Raw genomic sequence first — 22,351 nt, 5'->3', positions numbered from 1 at the left:
GGCTGCATTCTCCCTCCTAGGGCCCTGTCTTGGATTGACACTGCTATCACATCATCCCACAGATTTCTCATGTAAATGGGGAAATGAGTAAACAGGAGGCCTTACCAGAAGGGGCTCATCAGGGGCACTGGTAGAGAGTTCAGCAGATGATGTGCGGATGCTGCTGAGCCCAGTGAGGGAAACATTCGAGAGTCTTCTCCGCCTCACACCACTGCAATTGTTGGGTATTTTAAATGCACATCTTTTATGGTAATTCAGACCACATCCTGGAAAGGGAAAATAAAAATTATTTTTGTTGAGCCATAAATTAAAAAGTGATTTCAATATTAGTGTAAAGTGGAATTTTTAAAAAATAGTACAGCTTCTGTTTTCTTGAGGGTATTTGTAAATTCAAATTTTCTTTTGAATATTCTCTGATCTTTTTCTCATTTGTTAATGGGTTTTGAATTCTGATCTTATTGCACAAGTTCAGGAACTATACTAGTTATCATTTTAAAAAAATGTTCTGTGATATAACAGAGTTAGGCTTTAAGGGATATAGAAATTAACTCAAATTAGATTATCTGAGCCACTTTTAGCTGCCACAAGTTCAAATGTGAGTGGACACATAAAGGAATATTAATCACAGCACATCACAAGTTTTAGACAACACTAATTTGAATCTGGGTCTCATAACTTGCTTGTCTACATGGCCTTGAACAAAGTTTTCACCTCAGTTTTCTCATCTCTAAAATGGAGGTAATTCTAAAACCTTGTAGAATTACTAAGAAGACACATAAAGTACCTCACATGCTGGTTTCCACATGGTAGGTGATCGATAATTGGAAACAGATTTCCCACCTGGGCAAGTGTCAGTTTCCTTTCAATATTTTTACTATTCATATTCCCCATGTAGCTGGAGGCCATTACTTAGAACACAGCAGTCCGGAGAGACAAATTTTCATAAAACTACATTTTAGGCAGAGTTTCTTCCAGATCATTGTCTCCTAGCTTCCCTCCTCACAGAGAGAAGTTCAAAAATTGCAGATAGCTTATTTGTAGGTTGCATAATAAATGCTCAGTTATATTTGTCAAAGTTCAAAGAGCTCTATCCCTGCCCTCCCAATCCAAAGAGAATAGAGCACAATTGCACAAGTTTTAAAGATTATATCACGGTGTCCTAGCACCTTGAATTGTGCAGCTCAAAGTGTTCTTTCCACATTATAATAAAACTATGTTGTTGGTGCAGAAATGCAGGTACATGTTCTAGTTCGTGACTCAACAGCTGAGTGAACTTAGATGGTTTAATTTCCCAAATCTCTGCTCATTTCAACAAATGTGTATTCAATGCCTACTACTCCAATTTCTGACTTACTTACTAGGCAAATTTTATTTGTAGTTGGCTGATAAAATATCGAGCACCATATAGGGGTGAAACATGTCCATATGATAAAGGAGAAAAGATGTGAGAATAAGGGCTCCCAGGTCAGACCGACTTTGTTCAAGACAGGAAACTTAAAGAAATGAAAGGAAGACAATCCATGTACCCCTAAATGCCTGGAAGATACTTCCGAGGGAGATACTGCTACATTACTGTAGAGTGCACAACATAAGCAGATAGCTCCAGCATGCATTATTTTTTATTTTTTACTATTTTATTAGCTTTAGGTGTACAAGTGGTTTTTAGTACATGAATGAATTATATAGTGGTAAAGTCTGGGCTTTTAGTGTAGATGTCACCCAAATAGTGTATGCTCATTGCACACAATAGGTAGTTTTTCATCCCTCAGCCACCTCTGAACCTCCTGTTTCTGATCCTCCAATGTCTATTACACCACACTGTGTGCCCCTCTGCACCCACAGCTTAGCTTCCACTTAAAAATGAGAACATGTAGAAATTGGTTTTTTGTTCCTGAGTTACTTCAGTTAGGATAATGGCCTCCAGTTCTATCCAAGTTGCTGCACAAGTATTATTTTGTTCTTTTTCATGGCTGAGTAGTACTTCATGGTGTACATAAATATATATAATGCATATTGTGAACTGTACTCACAATTGCAAAGGTATGGAATCAACCTAAGTGCCCATCAACCAATGAGTGGATAAAGAGAATGTGGAGCGCATACACGCACACACACGAATGTATATACATGTTTGTATATATGTGTGTGTATGTATATATGTGTATATATACATAGATCTATGTAAATAGGTGTATATATACGTAGACTTATGTATATAGGTGTATATATAGATAGATCTATGTATGCACACACATAAAAAAACCATATTTTCTCAACCAACGAGTAGATAAAAAAGTATATATATGCACATATATATGTGTGTATATATATGTATATATGTACCACATTTTCTTTATCCGCTCATTGGTTGATGGGCACTTAGTTTTTACATATCTTTGCAATTGTGAATTCTGCTGTGATAAACATAGGAGAACAGCACACATTTAACTTGCATGGGAAGAAAATAACTTACCTTCACATTTAAGACCTTGACGCACCAGCCCCCACAGCATTTCTCCACAGTGATCACAGAAAGCTGGAGCTCTGTATGAATGAACAAAGAGGGCGTGGGGACGAATCTGAAAGTCTTCAAAGGTGGCAGAAGCTGTAAAAATAGTGATGTTGAAAAGTAAGTCGAATAGGCACTCTGATCTGTAAATCAAAAGTATGCAAGATAATAAATATGCCAGTACAGATATAACTCTCTAGCCAAAGTTAGGGAAGATAAGATGCAACACAGCTTGCACTTTCAGCCATTAGACATTATTCCCAGCCACAGTTTTACAGTTGCTGGCACAGCAACCATCTCTCTTCTCTTCCTGCTTGACCAAGTTTCAGACCACTTTAAAAATGGCCAAAAAACTAGCAGAAAGCATGAATGAAAGTATAAGTAAACCTGATTTCCAAATACCTGATGATACTTAAAAAATGTTACTTTTTATCTTACTTAAGTGAACCAGAAAGATATTCAAAAATATTAATGAAAAGTTGATAAATTGAATTCAGACAGATCTGAAAAATAGTATACTTGAGTATGACCATGAAGAAGTACATTACAGGGTCCAGCTGAAAGACAGATATAAAAGATGAGTGGCTTTCTTATATAGGGATAGAGCTGTTTGAACTCTTGGGCAATGTATAATAACTAAGCATTTAAATCATGACTTTAAATCATGAGTAACAACCAAGCAGCCACTTCACCAACATGCCAAAGAGAGGGATTTAATGCATACGCTGGTGAATTGCAGTCCATTCTGAGAAATACACCTTAATCAACCATATTCATGTTGTAGGGAACTTTTTGGTGTTGCTTACTGTTGCTTATTCTGTATGGTACGCACGCAGGATATTCAAATCCATTTTTATTACATTTTTCCATATGATATTTTTTATTATATTATAAAAGTGGTTTGTGCTTTTTTTGTTGTTGCTCAAATCAAGAAATAGAAAGGTATAGACAGCAGAAAGATTAGCTTTTTTCTCAACGTCCTAATGGAAAGTGGTGGATCTTTCCAGACCTATGTGCACGCAGTAAGCCTGAGGTTGAGGCTGCACAGTATAGCACCTGGCAGTTAGAAGACCTGGGGAAGCCTGACCTTTACTAACTGCTTATGAATGTTAATCCTTTTCAAAAAATAAAAAAGAAATTACCTGGCATAAATTGGGGGAGTGTCACTGAAAATCTTTAGTTTAATTATTTATATTCCTTCTCATTAATTCCAAAAATACCTGAATCCAGCTTGGTATTCGTATTGTCAAATTCTAATGTTGCTTATTTTGAATACTACAGTAAATATTCAACTAATCATTGTCATATTATTATCATAGTTGAGTGACATCTCAATAAGCACGAGCTTCAGTTTCTCATACCTAAAAAGAGACAGACTGTCTGATGACGACTTCTCCAGTCCCTTAAAATTTAAACTTCCATTAATGTAAGAACAGAACCATATGAACTTAATTTTGTAAGATTTTATTTTAAGATAATTTTGGGGAAAACTGAGGCCTTCATTATATTCCTTGTTTCTGCCTTCCTTTCCTTTCCTCCTCAATTCAAATAAGTTTAGCAAATTGCACATCACATTTCCCACTTCAAGATCCACAATATAATTGTCAATGCTTACTCCAAGTAGATCAGAAAAAAAAGTGTGGTTTGGGTACCAATCATCTACTTTGGTGGTTTGGTCAAAATGTGTCCAATTGGGAGAATGCTAAATTCTCTTTAAAATTGGTCTCTCATACTCATGCAGAAAATTTATTTTTAAAATATCAAAGAAAATAATTAAAGATAAAACTTTATGCCAATTCTTAACTTCTAGCTTCTCCCCTCAGTCCCAAATCATCCCGCCAGACCAAACAACTATGACAATAATATGACAATGATTAGTTGAATAATTACTGTAGTATTCAAAATAAGCAACATTAGAATTTGACAATACAAATACCAAGCTGGATTCAGACATTTTTGGAATTAATGAGAAGGAATATAAATAATTAAACTAAAGATTTTCAGTGACACTCCCCCAATTTATGCCAGGTAATTTCTTTTTTATTTTTTGAAGTGGATTAACATTCATAAGCAGTTAGCACCCTTGACTTATGTTTAAATGCCATATTTCTAAAGTTCAATTTTAATATTCTCCTGTTAATTTTAGAATAATTAAATACATTTTTAAAATAAAACTACGCAGTGTGGTGAGGTTTTACATCCATTTGAAATCAAAGCACAACATCCATTCATTATGAATTTACCTGTTCTGCACCCTGGGGGAAATCAGCACTAGTTGAGAGTATGCATGCCATCTCGCCTAATCACAAAATTGCACTTCAGAGATAATCACTTAGCACAGGAAAACAAAGTGAATGCTGTAATTCCATTTCATTTAGGTTTAGGAATCAAAATGGACAGATAAGAATAGGAATATTAAAGTGTCTAAAGATTCTAAGAGAGGAACAATGGGCTATCTGTTAGTCTATCATAATCAATCAGCCAACCTAAATTAAAACCATATGACAGGGCAACAAACTAAACACAATAGGCCCCTTATACTGGTATTTGTGTCTCTCTGATTTGCTCTATTCACAGCCTATTGTTATACTCCAGTGTGCAAGAAAAGAGAAAATGACATGCTTTTCTTAGTCATTGAGCATTAGAAACAGGTAATTGAGCCAAAAACCCTAAGATAATCAGTTCTTTAATGGTTCATTATAAATTGTTGCACAAATGGAGTAAACTGTTTGGTTAGCAGTACAGAAGAAATAAGACTTCTGAAGCAAAATAATCTCTAAAGGTCAAAATTATTTGCATAGTAAAACAAAATATGTCAGATCTTCCAAGAATTTCAGTACTGTTTTTTAAAACTGGTAATTTTGTCAATGGGAGAAGCATAAACTCTTTCTGGCTATGACAAGTTGGGACTGACATAATGAGAGGAAATGCTTAAGCAATCTATAAGGTAGTTATTATGCCTACCCCCATTTTACAGATGAGAAAACTGATACTCAGAAATTAAGGAGCTACACTAGGTAATACAGAATCTGAACTCAGGCAGTCCTGATACTAGAACCATATAAACTCTCTCAGCCACTATTACTCAACTTATATTTCTTTGACTATTTATAAACACTATGGATTATAAGCTGTACCTTTATTTTATGTATTTTTAGAGAGTGTAATTAAATATGTATAAATCATAACTCCTTGTAACATGCATTATTATCTTATAACAATGTTGGGAAAATAAGAAGCCACGAAATAAAGTATACAAAAAATTTATCCAGTTCTCAAGATCAAAAATTCTTTTAGTATGCTTTTTGCATGAGCTCCATGTTTAGAAATCCTCCTTTCCAAACAAATTGAGGAACAGTAATTGGTTTTTCAGCTTTTACAAAAGGCAGTGGTAATGATGCATAGGTGAGCTAACAGCCAACTGGAGCTTTGTGTCCACATGATAACATGTCACCACATTGAATTGATTAGTTTGTTCTGTTCCAAAGCAAAACATTTTGAAGTTTCTGAAAGCTGTGAAGCTTTGTTGTAGGCAATTTTTATTTCTTTAGTGTCTAGAATATTGAAAATAGTTTCTGGATACCACTCCTACACAAAACCACATACTTGCCATTTTTAAGGTATTCTGTAGATTAGAGACAAAACAAAACAATATTGGCTGGGCGCAGTGGCTCACACCTGTGATCCCAACACTTTGGGAGGCCAAGGCAGGCAGATCATCTGAGGTCAGGAGTTCGAGACCAGCCTGGCCAACATGGTAAAATCCCATCTCTACTAAAAATACAAAAATTAGCTGGGCATAGTGGCTGATGCCTATAATCCCAGCTACTCAGGAGGCTGAGGCAGGAGAATCACTTGAACCTGGGAGGCAGAGGTTGCAATGAACTGAGATCGCACCACTGCACTCCAGCCTGGACAACAGAGTGAGACTCCATCTCAAAAACCAAAACCAAACCAAAACAAAACAAAACAAAAAACCAATATGTGAAATGCGAGATTAATTTGAACAACGGTTGCATGAAGGGAGACTCTGATATAAAACTAGCTTGGAGAGACTGGGACCAACAGAGAAGCAGGAAAAAATGACCAACCTTGGGGGTCGGCCATATCTTCTTTAAACTTCCTTTCATTCACCCATAAACACACATCACTGGTGGAATGATCACTACTCATAGTCAGTTTACTGCATTTGCGAATATCTCAAATTATTAGAAAGTTCTTTTCATTGAGGCCCCAATATACTTCTCTAACTTTTACTTACTAATTACAGTGCTAAAAGCAAGCCTTTAAAAATAAGGCATTTTTATGCATTTAAGTGAGCTCATGTAAGTAAAGCAGTCCTAATAATTTCAAGCTAATATAGTTTATTTATGTTATGTGTTATTAATATATCTAGAATCTACTAGGTAATATAGTATATGTTGAAAATAGAAAAAGGACTAAGGAACGATATCTGTAGTTGAGTTCAAAGTCAAAATGAGGATGACAGTCCCATGTATATTTTAATACCCAATGCAGGGATGGAACACAAGACAAAGGGTGGCTAAGTCTGTCTAGGTCTGTCAGGTAAAGCTTCATCCAAGAGAGGAAATTGTACAGAATCCTGAAGGTTGAATAGTATTTTGAAAAGCAGAGAACAGGATAAAAGAGGGAACATTTCTATCTAGTCTGATTTTAACTATAAATAACATAGGATTGTCTGTATATTTCTTTACAGTTATTGTGGGTTCTTAACACTTTATCATCTTTGGTGCACTGTCAGGGTAATCAGCAAGAATGACTACAAATTGTCCATGAGGCAGGGAACTGAGAGATGACAACAGATCAATTCCACACTATTGTGGCCCAGGTGTGTGACAGCGCTTGTAAAATTAAGCTTGCACATGTCCATACTCCCTCCCCTCCACACAATACACACATACCCAACCCCCAAGTTTAGTCATTTTTTCCTGCTTCTCTATTGGTCCCAGTCTTTCCAAGCCAGTTTTATTTCAGATTCTCCCTTCATGCAACCGTTGTTCAAATTAATCTCACATTTCACATTTTTGTTATACCTGAAAACATCCTCACAACTCTCCAACAACAAGAACATTCAATAAATTTCTGTAGAGGGACTTGCAATAACATCTTTCAGATGGGTGATGAAATGAAGGGCATCTCCATTTTTGACTTAACATCTGACCAGAAAATTGTTAGTGAGGTACAATGATGGGAATTTGGGAGGCCATGAATATATCATCTCAGAGATCATAGTAGCCAAGAGAAAAAAAAATGTATTTAGATATGTTGACTAGGCAGCTCAGAAGTTTCTGGGAAGTTATTTCCTAAGTTTGTGGTTAGAGATGAAAAAAAAATATGGCTACAAGAGAAAAAGGTCTCACAAGCCAGACTGAGAACACAATAGCAAGTTGCCCTAATTAGGAAGAAAAGGGAGTGGTAACTAGATAAATGATGTGACTGCCCATGGAACTGTCTGATAAGCTCAGGTTCACAAAAGTAAAGTATCAACAACAGAAGGAGCAGCACAGAGTCAGACTGAATGCAAGTAAGTGGCTCCAGCCAGAGAACCACCCTAGGAAGGCCAAAAGAAGGAAAGCTGAAGCTTTTTAAAAGCTAAAAGAGAACAGACGGGCTTTCAGCTGTGTGTTTCACGTGGCAAGAATGAAGCAGAGATAGGCCTCAAACACAGAAATAAATAGTTTAATGACAACAGACAAAATAGAAAAAGCTATTCAATTATATTTTCGTTTTTATCTTTTCTAGAAAAACAGACCATCGTTAAACTAAAAGAAAAAAATAAGAAGTAACATATCAAGAAGAAAAAAAAGTCTAGGATGGATGAGAAAGGGGCTTTAAAGAAATTATTTTCAATAGGCCCAAATGAATTATAGATGAGTACTTAAAAGCTTATTTTTAACTTTAAGTATCGGGAGAACCGGCTCCCGATGTTTAACGTGGCTTCTTTTCTATTTCCTAAGTGTCTCGGCTGGGTTGAGAAATAAAGGGAAAGAGCACAAGAGAGAGAAATTTAAAGTTGGGTGTCCGGGGGAGACATCACATGTCGGCAGGATCCGTGATGTTCCCCGAGTCGTAAAACCAGCAAGTTTTCATTAGCGATTTTCAAAAGGGGAGGGAGTGCATGAATAGGGTGTGGACACAGAGATCGCATACTTCACAAGGTAATAAAATGTCACAAAACAAATGGAGGCAGGGGAGATCACAGGACCACCGGATGACGTGAAATTAAAATTGCTAATGAAGTTTTGGGCATGCATTGTCATTGATAACATCTTATCAGGAAACAGGATTTGAGAGCAGATAACCTGTCTGACCACAATTTATTAGGCGGGAATTTTCCTCCACCTAATAAACCTGGGAGCACTACAGGAGACCAGGGCTTATTTCATCCCTTCGGCTTGAATCATAAAAGACGGCTTGAATCATAAAAGACGGGACGCCTTAAAAGGGGCCGTCTGTAAGTCTACCTTCAGTGCACATTCTCTTTCTCAGGATGTTCCTTGCTGAGAAAAAGAGTTCAGTGATATTTCTCCTATTTGCTTATGAAAAAGGAGAAATATAGCTCTGTTCTGTCCTGCTCACCGGCAGCCAGTTCAAAGTTACCTTTCTTGTTTCTTGAACATCGCTGTTATCCTGTTCTTTTTTTTAAGATGCCCAGATTTCATATTGTTCAAACACACATACTCTACAAACAATTTGTGCAGCTGATACAATCACAGGGTCCTGAGGCAACATTCACCCTCCTCAGTTTACGAAGAAAATGACGGGATTAAGAGATTAAAGTAAAGAAAGGCATAGGAAAACACAAGGGTATTGATTGGGGAAGTCATAAGTGACCATGAAATCTTCGCAGTTTACGTTCAGTGATTACAGTAAAGACAGGTGTAAGAAATTATAAAAGTATTAATTTGGGGAACTAATAAACGTCCATGAAATCTTCACAATTTACGTTCTTCTGCCCCGGCTTCAGCCAGTCCCTCCGTTCAGGGTCCCTAACTTCCCACAACATTTAAGAAAACATCTATCTCAATATCCTAACAGAATGATGTTTGCTTAATGAAACTATTCTAAAGCCCTTTTGTAAGAAGAATAGAACATATTCCAATAAGAATAGAAAAATGTAACAGAAAAGTAAATAAAGTCTGCTCTACTTGCTATTAAAATATTCTATAAAATGTTGATATTTTAAAATATGGGTGGCTGTGAAAGACAAAAGAAAGAGATCAGTAGGCTAGAATTAGTGACCCAGAAATCTATCTTATGTATATATTTAAAATATAAGTCTTAACAGAAATCAATGTCAAAGGTGGAGATATCATTTAAAAATAATTAACAAATTGGCCAGGTGCAGTGGCTTATGCCTGTAATCTCAGCACTTTCTGAGGCCGAGGCAGGCGGATCACGAGGTCAGGAGATCGAAACCATCCTGGCTAACACAGTGAAACCCCGTCTCTACTAAAATACAAAAAATTAGCTGGGTGCCGGGGCGGGTACCTGTAGTCCCAGCTACTCGGGAGGCTGAGGCAGGAGAATGGCATGAACCCAGGAGGCAGAGCTTGCAGTGAGCCAAGATTGTGTCACTGCACTCCAGCCTGGGCGACAGAGTGAGACTCTGTCTCAAAAAATAAAATAAAATAAAATAAAAAAATAATTAACAATTAGTAACGATCAGCAACATAGGGGAAAATACTACTTGAAACAATATTTCCTCTCTTACACTAAAATAATTACCTGCTGAGCAAAAAGTTAAATAAAAATATAAAATCATAGAAAAACTAGAAGAGAACAGAGTGAATCCTTATTAAATCTCTGGTGACAAGATGACTTAGAAACAGGAGGTCATAAATCTGCAGTGATGCAAGAAATCAAATGAAAAAGACTCATTAGCATGATCATGTAGGCACTACTGGTTGACTTGCCAAGGAGTCATATAATAGTCTCTTTAATTTGGCACAGTTACAGTAGATTTATTTATAATAATTATATATTCTAGATCACAGAAATCTAATTATGCTTAATAACTCCAGGTACATAGAACATAATTACTAACATTCGAGGAGAGATCCCTAGGCAGTTTTAGATTCCAGACAAGCAGGTAGTAACAAGGCCTATGTTCTATTATGAAAATAAAGAAAGTTAACATGTATTCACTCCTCAGAAAAAAAAAGAAATTTTTTTTTTCATTTTTTAAAACCAGAAGGATGCACCAGGACAGCAGGAGTGTTTGATGGCAGGGCTACAGCCTTGGTCAAGAAATAGCTTAGGATCTACTCATGAACCCACAGAGCTGTTACAATTAACACGTGAAGGATCCTTTAGTTCTTTTCCAGGCAACTGAGCTCTATGGCTGCTGCAAAACATCTGCTTGAGAAGCAGCAATGCTTCCTGCCAGGAAGATGTTGCTTGAATAAAACAGATACAAAATATACACAATTATTATCTGTCCATTAAAATAAATAAATTTATTTTTAAAAGCTTTATAAAAAGTAAAGTTCTTTTTACAAAATGGAGCCTTATGTAGCTAAAGGACGAGAGAGCCATAAAATGGGATTATTTTATGCCATCTACCCCCATACTGAGTTGGCCAAGGATACTCTCCTCAACATACTTTTTCTCCAGCCATTTCTAAGAATGCTTCACTGTCTTTTACGTCAATCTCTCCTTCTGTTTTGCATACATACTTCTCAGGTAGCCAGGTTCCATCCGACCCACACCTCAGCTCAGTGTCACCTATTCTGGGATATGTCTACCCCCACCTGCAGAAGACTGCCCTCTTCTCTGTTTCATAGCGTCCTGGACACTTCCGCCATAAAATGTATCACTGAATATTGCCACCCCTTAATTGTTTATTTGTTCACACATAACATTACACATTGCAAGACTACAACTTCTCTAACTGCGCATGCACATATAAAAGTGATTAATTCTCATAAACATGTTGCTTCCCTGCAGTTCTAAGGCTCTACATTTTATTTAAGTCTCAATAATCAGTAAATACAGTACTTCAAGTTCAAAAGTAAAGTCCATCAGAATAATATCTTGGATCACATTTTAAAAAGTGTCCAGCATTGCTTTCCAGAGATGTTTTGGCTAGTACCTTGTTATTCTAAGTGCAATATGGTGTCAGTAGTGATAAAAAGCATGGACAGAGTGCCAGGGAAGACCTAGGCTCTGATCCTGGTCACAGCAAATGCATGACCTGGGGGAAGTTACTTCACCTCTCTGAACCTCAGAGTCCTTTTCTATAAAATAGGCTTCGTGTAATGAATCTCACTGGATTATAAGGAGGATACAAGGTAATTAGTATCGTCCTTAGCATACTGGTGGGAGCTGTCACAAAAAGTTCTTAGTACAAGGATGAAGTATATGGGCTTTGTCGTCAGAAAGACCTGGGTTTGAATCCCAGTTATTATTAATAATAATTATTGTCACAACCATCATTACTAATGGAGGGGAATGCTGTTTCTAAGTCTGTTGCCAATTCAGAGCCCTTAAAAACTAAGGGCTCTAAAAACTAGTATTATTTGTTCCTTCTACTACCTTATAAAGCCTATGTTTCCACTCCAGAGGAAACTGCTTTTCTATCTACTGTTCTGGTTAACACTAATTAAATGGAGCTGGGTCCATAGGGTTGTGTCTAGTTCCTTCCCTAATATGAATCAATTAACAGTTGGGAATTGCAGTGGGGAAAGAAGGGTCACCATATCCTGATGTGACTGAATGACAAATGCCACAGCTGGAAAGAGATTAGAGAGCATCTCAGGTCAAGAAAGACTATAAATGGTTGCCCCATATGTCCAACATAGAGGAAAAAGAAAATTAAGTAAAAATGTCATGGAGTCAAATTCTAGCTAATGAGTGCAAGCACTGCAGGCACCCTGAATAGAGGGAAAGAAAGGTCAAATCTGTTTTTCTTAGAAAGCTCCATCGTGTACAGGAGGCTTTATACCTTTAAAAGGATAATGACCTAATTTATATGAGGAACACCAGCATGCAAATTACCTTTAAACTTCTTACAAAAGGTTGGTAGACAAAGGCTAGGTACAGTATTATTCAGAAATATTCTGATAGGCAGCAGGGCTTCTCAGGACAAATAGCATCACTGTTGTCAAATACAATACATTTGCAGTTAGAGACACAGGACGAGGTTCTATGTGCTTTACTTCAAGTTGCTTTAAGTCTCACTGTACTTTTCATACAAACAGATGCTTATTTTTGATTCATGAACAACAAAACCTTTAAAAGCTGTGAAATATTCAGGGTATACCCACTCCAGAAGAAGCAACAGTTCAACAATTGCTGAATCCAATTCAGCGCTGTTGGCCAAGGCACCTGCTGTGTGCAGGAATTGTCCCAGCTGTGGCTCAGGGGCACTGAAAGGAGGGAACCTTGGTACTTAGAGACTCCCCCTATTCTTCATGAAGAACAAAGCTGACTGATTCAGTTGGTCCACTCTGGTTCATTAGAATAAAAGAAGAACTTTATGAAAAATCTGATTTTCTGCTTTTTCATCAGGTTGAGATAATAGCTTATATAAAGTAAAATTTATTCCTTTTTGTGTACATTCTTGACAAACACATACACACAACTCAGGACCAAAATTGAGCTACAGAACAATTCCCTAATTTTCTGTGCCCCTTTGTAGACAATCGCTTCCCCATCCCCATTCTTCTGACAATCACTGATTTATTTTCTGTCCCTTATCTAATGTATCATATGCATGTAACCTTGTGAGTCTAGCTTCTGTCGGTTTAATGCATTTGAAAGTCATCTACATCGTTGTATGCATGCATAGTTCATTACATTTTTTTTTTTGCTGAGTTGTATTTCATTTTGTTAAGATCCTACTGCTCATCCATTCACCAGCTGAATCCTTTCAGTGGCATCAATTTACTCATTCACCTGGGAATTAGGGTAGAAGGTCAGCTAGGATTTATGGAAAGTGGAGATTAAGTCAAGAGTAGTAGGCTCCAATGAGGTGTAGGTCAAAGGAGTCTCCCTATGTCGCCAGGCTGGAGTGCAGTGGCGCGATCTCGGCTCACTGCAACCTCCGCCTTCCGGGTTCAAGCGATTCTCCTGCCTCAGCGTCCCGAATAGCTGGGATTACAGCCATGTGCCAAGCCCAGTTAATTTTTGTATTTTTAGTAGAGACAGGGTTTCACCATGTTGGTCAGGATGGTCCTGATCTCCTGACCTCGTGATCTGTCCGCCTCGGCCTGCCAAAGTGCTGGGATTACAGGCATCAGCCACTGCGCCCGGCCAAGTTCAGTTTTTGACCTGTTAAGTACAAGGTGCAACTGAGAATACCGAGATATTCAGGTAGGGGTGGATGAAAAGTAGGCAAATAAATACATAGGGTACACAGCGAAGTTTAGATTTAGAGTAGGACATGTACTATAGAGTTAATCTGGGGGCCATCAGTGTCACAATAGTAAATAAAGCCATGTGAATTTGAGACCCTCTAGGGTCTCATTTTCCATATGGCAGCCACTAGCCACATGTTGCTATTCCAATTTAAATTAAAATTTAATACAATTAAAACTTCAGTTCCTCAGTCACAGCGGCTACATTCAAGTTCTCAATAGCTACATGTGACTAGTGGTTACTATATTGCAGAGTGTAGAACATTTCCATGATTCCAGAAAGTTGAACTGGACCCCACTGCTCTAAAGAGAGAATTTAACAACAGCAACAAAAACTTCAGACCACGTAGCCAGTATATATGACATATTAATTTTTCTCCATTTATTTGATAAGCTCAAGTTTAATTTTTATTCTTAAATTTTATTATTTACTTACTGAAATTGGCTAACACTTACCGAACACTTACTTTTAGTCAGATTCTGTGTTAAACATATTATTAATTTTATTTAAACCCCCAAACTCCAAAAATGAGTGCTATTATTTTCCACTTTTTATAGATGATGAAATTAAGGATTTCAGTATGGATAAATTAGGCTACAAACTAATAATAGGGAATTTCTGGAGAATAATTTAGATCAATCAGAACCCAGGCCTACACATAGATTTTCTATGTAATCATATCAACTGCAAATAAGTATCACTTTGCCCTTCTCCAGTATTTCCACTTCATTTCATTTTGTGGTGTTAACTCCATTTGCAAAGAACTTCCTGAAGAATGTTAAATACTAGTATTTAACAAACAGTCCTGTTTTGTTGTTGTTGTTGTTTGTTTCTTTTGAGACAGGATCTCCCTCTGTCACCCAGACTGGAGTGCAGCAGCGGGATCTCAGCTCACTGCAACCTCCGCCTCCCAGATTAAGTGATTCTCCTGCCTCAGCCTCCCGAATAGCTGGGATTACAGACATGTGGCACCATGCCAAGCTAATTTAGTAGAGACAGGATTTCACCATGTTGGCCAGGCTGGTCTCCAACTCCTGACCTCAGGTGATCCACCAGCCTTGGCCTCCCAAAGTGCTGGGATTACAGGCGTATGCCACCATGCCCAGCCCAGTTCTTTTTTTCTTAACCTTGAATGGACTGTGCCTTAGATTGTCTAGTTAAATATGATGCTGTTGATTTGAGTTAGTTATTCCTTATTATTTTAAAAGGGGACATTTTTATTTCTAACCAATGATTTTTCACTATAAGTTGATGTTGAATTTATAAATAATTATAAAATTCATGCTAGATTATAAAAACTGATTCACTAATAATGTCAAATCATCTTATTTCTATAATAACTTACTTGGATATTTTATATTATTCTTTTTTTTTTGAGACGGAGTCTGGCTCTGTCGCCCAGGCTGGAGTGCAGTGGCCGGATCTCAGCTCACTGCAAGCTCCGCCTCCCGGGTTTACACCATTCTCCTGCCTCAGCCTCCGGAGTAGCTGGGACTATAGGCGCCCGCCACCTCACCCGGCTAGTTTTTTGTATTTTCAGTACAGACGGGGTTTCACCATTTGGCCAGGATGGTCTCGATCTGCTGACCTCGTGATCCACCCGTCTCGGCCTCCCAAAGTGCTGGGATTACAGGCTTGAGCCACTGCGCCCGGCGGGATATTTTATATTATTCTTTTGTAAGCTTATTGATTCCATTTTTTCCAAACATTTTATTTAGAATTTTTGCATCCAAGAGACAAAAATAAAACATCATTAATTGCATGTAGGCTCCGAATTCAGATATCTCTGGAATTTATGTACAATTTTGCTACTAACTTGAGGAGTTAGTGTTTGGACGAAGGGAGGCAAGATGATGCACTTCCGGGTTCTTCATCCCCACCCCCAACTCTTCCGGGGGGGCGTGAAAATGCAGCCGGCGCCCGGGAAGGTGCAGATCAACTGGGCCGGCGCCCGGGAAGGTGGGCATGCGCCAGGTGACGTCAATCCGAAGAGACCAAGATTTACCTGGTCGCACCTGCTGAAGGCCCCCTACACGCCCGTGCCCCGCCTATTGCCCTCCCACTCCTAGAAAAGCCGCTCTTGGCCATTGAGCCACGCGGTCTTCTCACAGCCCCACTCCTGTCAGGATGTGGAGACTGTGGGAACTCCGTCCGAGAGCCCCACGGGGGGTGGGGGGGGGGACTCTGCCGGCCTCCTTTGCCGGAGGCCGACAGACTTCTTACCCACACCTTAAGTGACCAAAATAAATGTGCAGTTTTGCTCCTACTTGCCTACCCGCTGGTTCTTTTGTGCCCGCTCCGCTGGTCTTAGAAAAACAAATCAGTTAGTAGTAAATTCCTTGATGTCTCTACATCTTGGTAAAAGGCTCATTATCATGCCTAGTGAATACTAAATGCTCATAAACATCAGCTATTCCATAAGTGGACAGGATCTATAGTATTCTGTCCTTTTCTTGTACAGTCTTTTTCAGCTTTTAGGTAGTAAAATTCTGCAATGTTTGAATAATTTATTAGACAAGTTTTTTAAATTGTACGCGTTCTGGAACAGTTTCTGCTTGTGTTTGACAGAAATTTCACCTAAGGTTTCCTGAAACAGTGCTCTCTGGGTGGGAGGGGCAGGTGGGAACTTGGTACATCTTAAACACATTTCCAATTTCAAAGTGTTTCAACAGTTTCCAATTCAAATTTCAAAAAGTGTGCACATTTTAGAGTAAAGAGGACATTCCAATGAATTCTCACAATCTAAATCATAAAGTAGGTATGTTTCTAATAAAATACATTTCAATACTTAACTAAATTTAATTGTATCTCTGATAAAAAAAGAATGCATTTTAACATATATATACAGGTCTAAATTAATAAACTGATTATTTGCGTCACAATGTAATTAGCACACATTTAATATGACAATCCTAATTTTAAAGCAGAAATATGAATTAGAAATGATAAGTAAGCATTAAAATTAATATTAAAAACAGAGGACAATTTGTATACTAACTTCCAGCTTTAGGTAAGTAAAAAGTTTCAACCACTATTAAAAGCTGCCTGTTAATCAGAAGGCCACAGGGCAATTACTTTCTTGGACTCTTTTTTAGTATTTGTCCTAGACAAAAGTGATAAAGAAAAAAAGTATAAAACTCTGAAAACTAACCATGTGCTGCATTTATTTTGTAAAAAGCTGATAAAAATGAACCTAAAAATGGAAATTTAAAATGGAAGAAAATTTAATAATAAGCAAAGAGTAGATTAAACATGTACCATATGGCAACTTGAGCCCATCTTCCTAAGGTGTGCTGTAAACATAACATTAGCATAAATGATTCTGAGCAAAAATGTTCCAAAAGGTGATTTTGCCTGGGTTTTTACATTTGGTAGAGCTTTGAAGTCATTTTCAAAAGCCATTGTTCTCAGCACTCAAAGATTGTATCTAACCTTCAATTTTTTTGGCTCCTTCCACATTTACGGTGACAGTCTCTGGATTATTTCAACACTCAGCATGATAAAACTAAACAAATACAGCATCCTCCAGCATATTTAAAACAAAGTGGAATTCATATTTTATTTAGTAGATTCATAGTCAACCTTCTAGGATTATATATTCTAGCTACAGAGCTGTGATAAATCTAATAGCAAACAAAACAGGTCAAGTAAACTATAACATAATATAAGTGAACATGGATTTGGAGATTGTCAACATCAGGAAGAGATGCAGGCAAAGAAAAGGGAGGGTATAGAGAAAGATTAGCTGTAAAAGATGAAGGAAGATACAAATCTTTTTTTTTTTTTTTTCTTTTTCTGATCTGGAGTCTCACTCTGTTGTCCAGGCTGGAGAGCAGTGGTGCAATCTCAGCTCACTGCAACCTCTGCCTCCCAGGTTCCAGCAATTCTCCTGCCTCAGCCTCCCGAGTAGCTGGGAATACAGGCATGCACCACCACGCCTGGTTAATTTTTGTATGGAAGGTATAAATCTTGGCTGGGACAAGAAATAGAATTTCTTAGGAAGAAACACAGTGGAATAAGGCGCAGAAGAAGAAACAAATGTGGGAAGTGAGGGGTACTGAAGGAATCAACATCATTGCAAAGAAAGGTTAATAAAGGTAAGCAGTGGTAAAGACTGGTTCAGTGATTTGGAATTCGCTGATGGACAACTTTAGCATTTCAAGTTGAGGATCTAGAATGCAATAACATAGTCGGGAGTCTTTAAAAACGTACTATCATTTACTTTAGTTAAAAGTATCGCACATGTAAAAGAGCACATATAACAAGTACAATTTAAAAAATAATAACCCCAATCGTACTCTCCATACAACTAAAGTAAAGGACACACCATTATCTTTGAAGCTGACTTGTGATCCCCTCCCCAACTACGCAGATTAAACAGAGAAGTGTCAGTGTTTAGTGAGTATTATTTAGGAGGATATAATGGGAGATGCAGAAAGAATAGAGACACTTTAGAGATGAGTAAGAATCCTGGTTACCTTAAACTAAGAAAGCAACAAGAGGAATATATAAGAAAGAAAAAAACCTACAACGCACTGTTACTAAGTACAGAAAGGCAAATATGACTCCATTTGTTGTTTATCTTGCCTCTTTGTTTATTGGGGTTGTTTTAGGTTGGCTGATTTTTGCATGAAAGAAACAAAATACTGGTACTACTAACAGAAATAAGAGAGGAACATTTGAAGGGAAAGCCCATGTTTTAGGGGTTGAGGGAATAAGACATTTAAATGTGAAAACTCCATTAGCAGAAGTAAATTTAAAATGAAGCCAAGATGAAGCCCAGGGGTTCAAGAAACAATTTCTAAAAACTGCCTGTTGATGAAGATGAGACAAACGAGTCTTTCGAGATGTAAAAAGCCAACTAAAGAGTTCAGATTTGAGGTTGGAGGGCTAAGAAAGAAGTAGATGGAGGAACGATTGTAAGATGTGAAAACATGGGGAGGAGGAGAACCAGAAGTACTCAGTGTCACAGGTAAAGAAAGAGGAAAGCCTTTGGAAAAGGATGAATTGGGTGGCCTAAGAAAACACTTCCATATTTTTTACCATCTGGTTAGTTCGTTGTAAAAGGGAGCAAAGGAGCAGAATCTAGCCTACTGCAAATGAGAAAGAAAAAGGTGAGAGAATAAGAGATGGTCTAGGGACTTCTTCCATTATTTAAAATTGTAAGAAAAGCTTGTGTTGTTTTAAGCCAGTAAGTTTCTCATCATTTGTAAAAGCAGCAAAAGAAAATTAAAATAGACAAGCACTGTTTCATTTATTTCATCATAGCTCTGTCGAGTTCTATATTGGTATTCTGGGACAAATTTCCTGTTGCAAATAAAACAAAGTTTTCTTGTGTCTTTAAGTGGGCTTCCTGGCCCTTTCTGTCACTTCATGAAAATGAGAATATGTGGTGAGTTAAAAAGCTCAAGAAGCAAAAGGAAAAAAAAAATAGGAGAAGTTAGATTACTGGAAAATTTATTTTGCTTCTGAGTAATCACAATTTTATTACATTTATGTGTTTCCATAACTGAGATGAATAATATTGTCACATGGGATGAAGGGAAGAATGAATAAGCTGTCTGTGTCACTGTTATAAAGAATGTCTACGTGGGACCAACTCTCCCTCCCTCATGTACCAGTCAGGGCTGGCTTAAAATGGCCTTATGACCAGCATTATTCTCCAATGCATCCTGAGGAATAGGAACCAAGCAGAGGCATTTATTATGCTGAAATTATTAGGAGGGAACTTAGATATGTTAAGTAATTATACACTTCAACATCTTCAAATAAAATAATAAACAATAATATCACTGAGAAAGGCTTCCTTTTTTGTCATAGTTACATTGTCCTGTGTAAAAACCAAACTCATTCACATGGATCATAGCTTTAATTCTGTTCTTTTGATTCCAATATGCAATTTATATTCCAGAATTCACATACTTAATGGTAAAAATGCTTTTAAAAGGATTAGTACAAGCCAATAATACTAACAGTATGCTGAGAAAATGAACAGTTAAGCTTTCAAAATTGCTGAGTTTAGATGGCAATTCTCAATTACACTACCAATGACATTTTCCCTAGCAAAAACCTACACTGCATCTAAAGATAATGAACAAATAGAAAGTGAGAACTAGACAAATGCCCATGGATGATTGTACGTAATTTGATATCGACTGAATCATAAAGTGTGTGTGTCTGTATGTGCTAGTATTCTTGTAATTAAGATTTTAAGTATACAATTTGACTCCTGGTTTTTGTTATACTAGGTCATCCAAAAATTTAAACGCCATATCTGGGAATATCAACGTGGCTTGGTGACTATGATGCACTTATTTACTTAACATCAGTTAAAGTGGGTACACTGAACTATGAACTTTGGTAGGAGAGAAGATGTAAATTAGAAGAATTTCCTTCAACCTCTATTCCAAGGCTTTATTTAAAGCCTCCCTACTACTTAAAGTATAAATCAGGTTCAGAGTCTCATTAACATAATTTTATTCTTTTGTAACTTTCAAATATTCTGAAAAATTAGCTCATATCCTTCATGTAATTGTACCGGGCTAACCTTTCCTGAATCCCACTTTCATCAATATCCCTCCTTGCTTTATTAAATGGCTTTATGTTTCCCACTACATTATTCATTCAGAAAACATTTTTTGAACAGCAGTTACATGAAAGACAGAGTTTTAGGAAGCAGCAGGGAAACAAGAAATATAAAATACCATTCATGTGCTCATGGCACTTAGGACCTAATAGAAGATACAAAAATATATAAACACAATTATAGGTAGAATGGGACAAATTCTGTAAGAATAAAGGGGCAACTTCATGCAGAACTTGGCATCTCAGCTGAGTCTTAAAGGGTAAATGTGATGCTTAAAATGCAAAGCTGGGAGGAGGCAGGCATTGTAAGCAGAAAGACATGCCCAGAGTCAAAATGCAAAGGGCAGTTGAAGGAGTATCAGTTATTCAGTTTGGCTGGTTAACAGAATGCCCAAAGGATATGTGTGCAAGTGTGCCCGAGCAAAGCTGGAAGGGGAGCCAGGCGTTGTGTAGAAAGGCCTGGATGCCTGCTTAAAGAAACTATTCAGCAGACAGTGAACGGGAAAGCACTGGAGGCTCTGAGCAGAGATGGTGTGAGATCATGGCCACGTTACTGGAAGACTGATGTGCAGAATGGACTGCAGAGAGGAAGGATTGCAGAGAAGCTGGGCTATAGAGGAGTGAGGACACTAGTCAAAGAGTTATAGGGTTCCCATATGGGGTTGTAGCAGTAGAAACAGAAAAGAGAAAAATAAATGCAAGCTATAGATTTAACAACTAATATGATGAGAATTGAAAAAAGCAGTCAACACTGACAATGAGCTCTTACAACTGACCAGGAACCAATTGGTACCATTAATGATGAGTGATCACCAGCAGGAGATGTGAGTTGAGAAGACGGAATGATGGGCTCTGCTCTAGATATGTTCAGCTCGAGGGCCAGTGGGATATCCAAGTGGAAAAGTCCAGCAGATGTCTAGAAATGTAATTCATCACAGAGGTTAGGGGAAAGAGTAAAATTGTTCTTAAAGACGTGTGTGTGAAAAAAAATCACCAATACAAAGAAGAAGAAGCCAAGTGAAGTTCTTCTGAGCCAAGAGCCATAAAGAGGAAGCAAGAATTCAAGGGATGATAAAAGAGAAGCAATATCCAAATAGAAGGGTTTAAAAACACTATCAAATATGGAAAAGATGACTATTGGGTAAAATATGGACTGAAAAATAATACAAAATAACATTATTATGCATATCACATGGCATGGCTACATAGTACAAATGCAGGCACTATGTTAAACACTTTATATGTTAGATCTTATTTAATCCTGACCCCAGACCATAGCCAGGTTGATTTTTATGTCATCGTCAATCAACAAATAAGAAGTCCAAGGCTTTTGCAATTTAAAGAATCTATCCTAGGACATAAAGTTATAAGTATGGACAGAGCAGAAATAAACCCAATGGCCATTTTCTTACAATTAACAAACCCCTGTGCCCAATGTCCTAATGCCATGGGATTTCCTTAGCTAAAATGTCCCTCACACTCCTCAAAACCAGTCCTGAGAGTCTAGTTCAAGAACCATCATTTCCATAAAGTCTCCCCAGACTCTTCCAGTATTTTTTCTTCAGAATTTTTTTCTTTTTTCTGAGATGGAGTCTCACTCTATCGCCCAGGCAGGAGTGAAGTGGTACCATCTCGGCTCACTGCAACCTCTGCCTCCTGGTTTCAAGTGATTCTCCTGCCTCAGTTTCCCAAGTAGCTGGGATTACAGATGTGTGCCACCACACCTGGCTAATTAGAGAAGGGGTTTCACCATTTTGGCCTGGCAGAATGTTCACAGCATTCGGTCTTTGAGACATAGATGAACATTTAATTATATGTCATATCCTATATTTTGCACCAGTAATTTAAATCTATTGTTCTTTTCTGAACTAAGTA

At 37.6% G+C, this 22,351-nt stretch overlaps 1 protein-coding gene across 2 annotated transcripts in view; it reads right to left on the bottom strand.

Annotated features, from left to right (window-relative positions):
• Window positions 1-22,351, bottom strand: part of PRKD1 (protein kinase D1) — a 355,221-nt gene that overhangs the window by 85,764 nt on the left and 247,106 nt on the right. For both annotated transcript variants that reach the window (XM_023227445.3, XM_023227446.3), the window contains exons 3-4: window positions 2,474-2,605; window positions 106-266 (exon numbers count right to left, since the gene is read on the bottom strand). In XM_023227445.3, coding sequence (XP_023083213.2) covers window positions 106-266; window positions 2,474-2,605 — 293 coding nt within the window. The remainder of the gene's footprint in view (window positions 1-105; window positions 267-2,473; window positions 2,606-22,351) is intronic.

The sequence above is a fragment of the Piliocolobus tephrosceles genome, chromosome 6, assembly GCF_002776525.5.
Source record: "Piliocolobus tephrosceles isolate RC106 chromosome 6, ASM277652v3, whole genome shotgun sequence".
NCBI lineage: Eukaryota > Metazoa > Chordata > Mammalia > Primates > Cercopithecidae > Piliocolobus > Piliocolobus tephrosceles.
The sequence above is the reverse complement of the archived record's forward strand: the minus strand, read 5'-3'. Positions and strand labels throughout refer to the sequence as shown.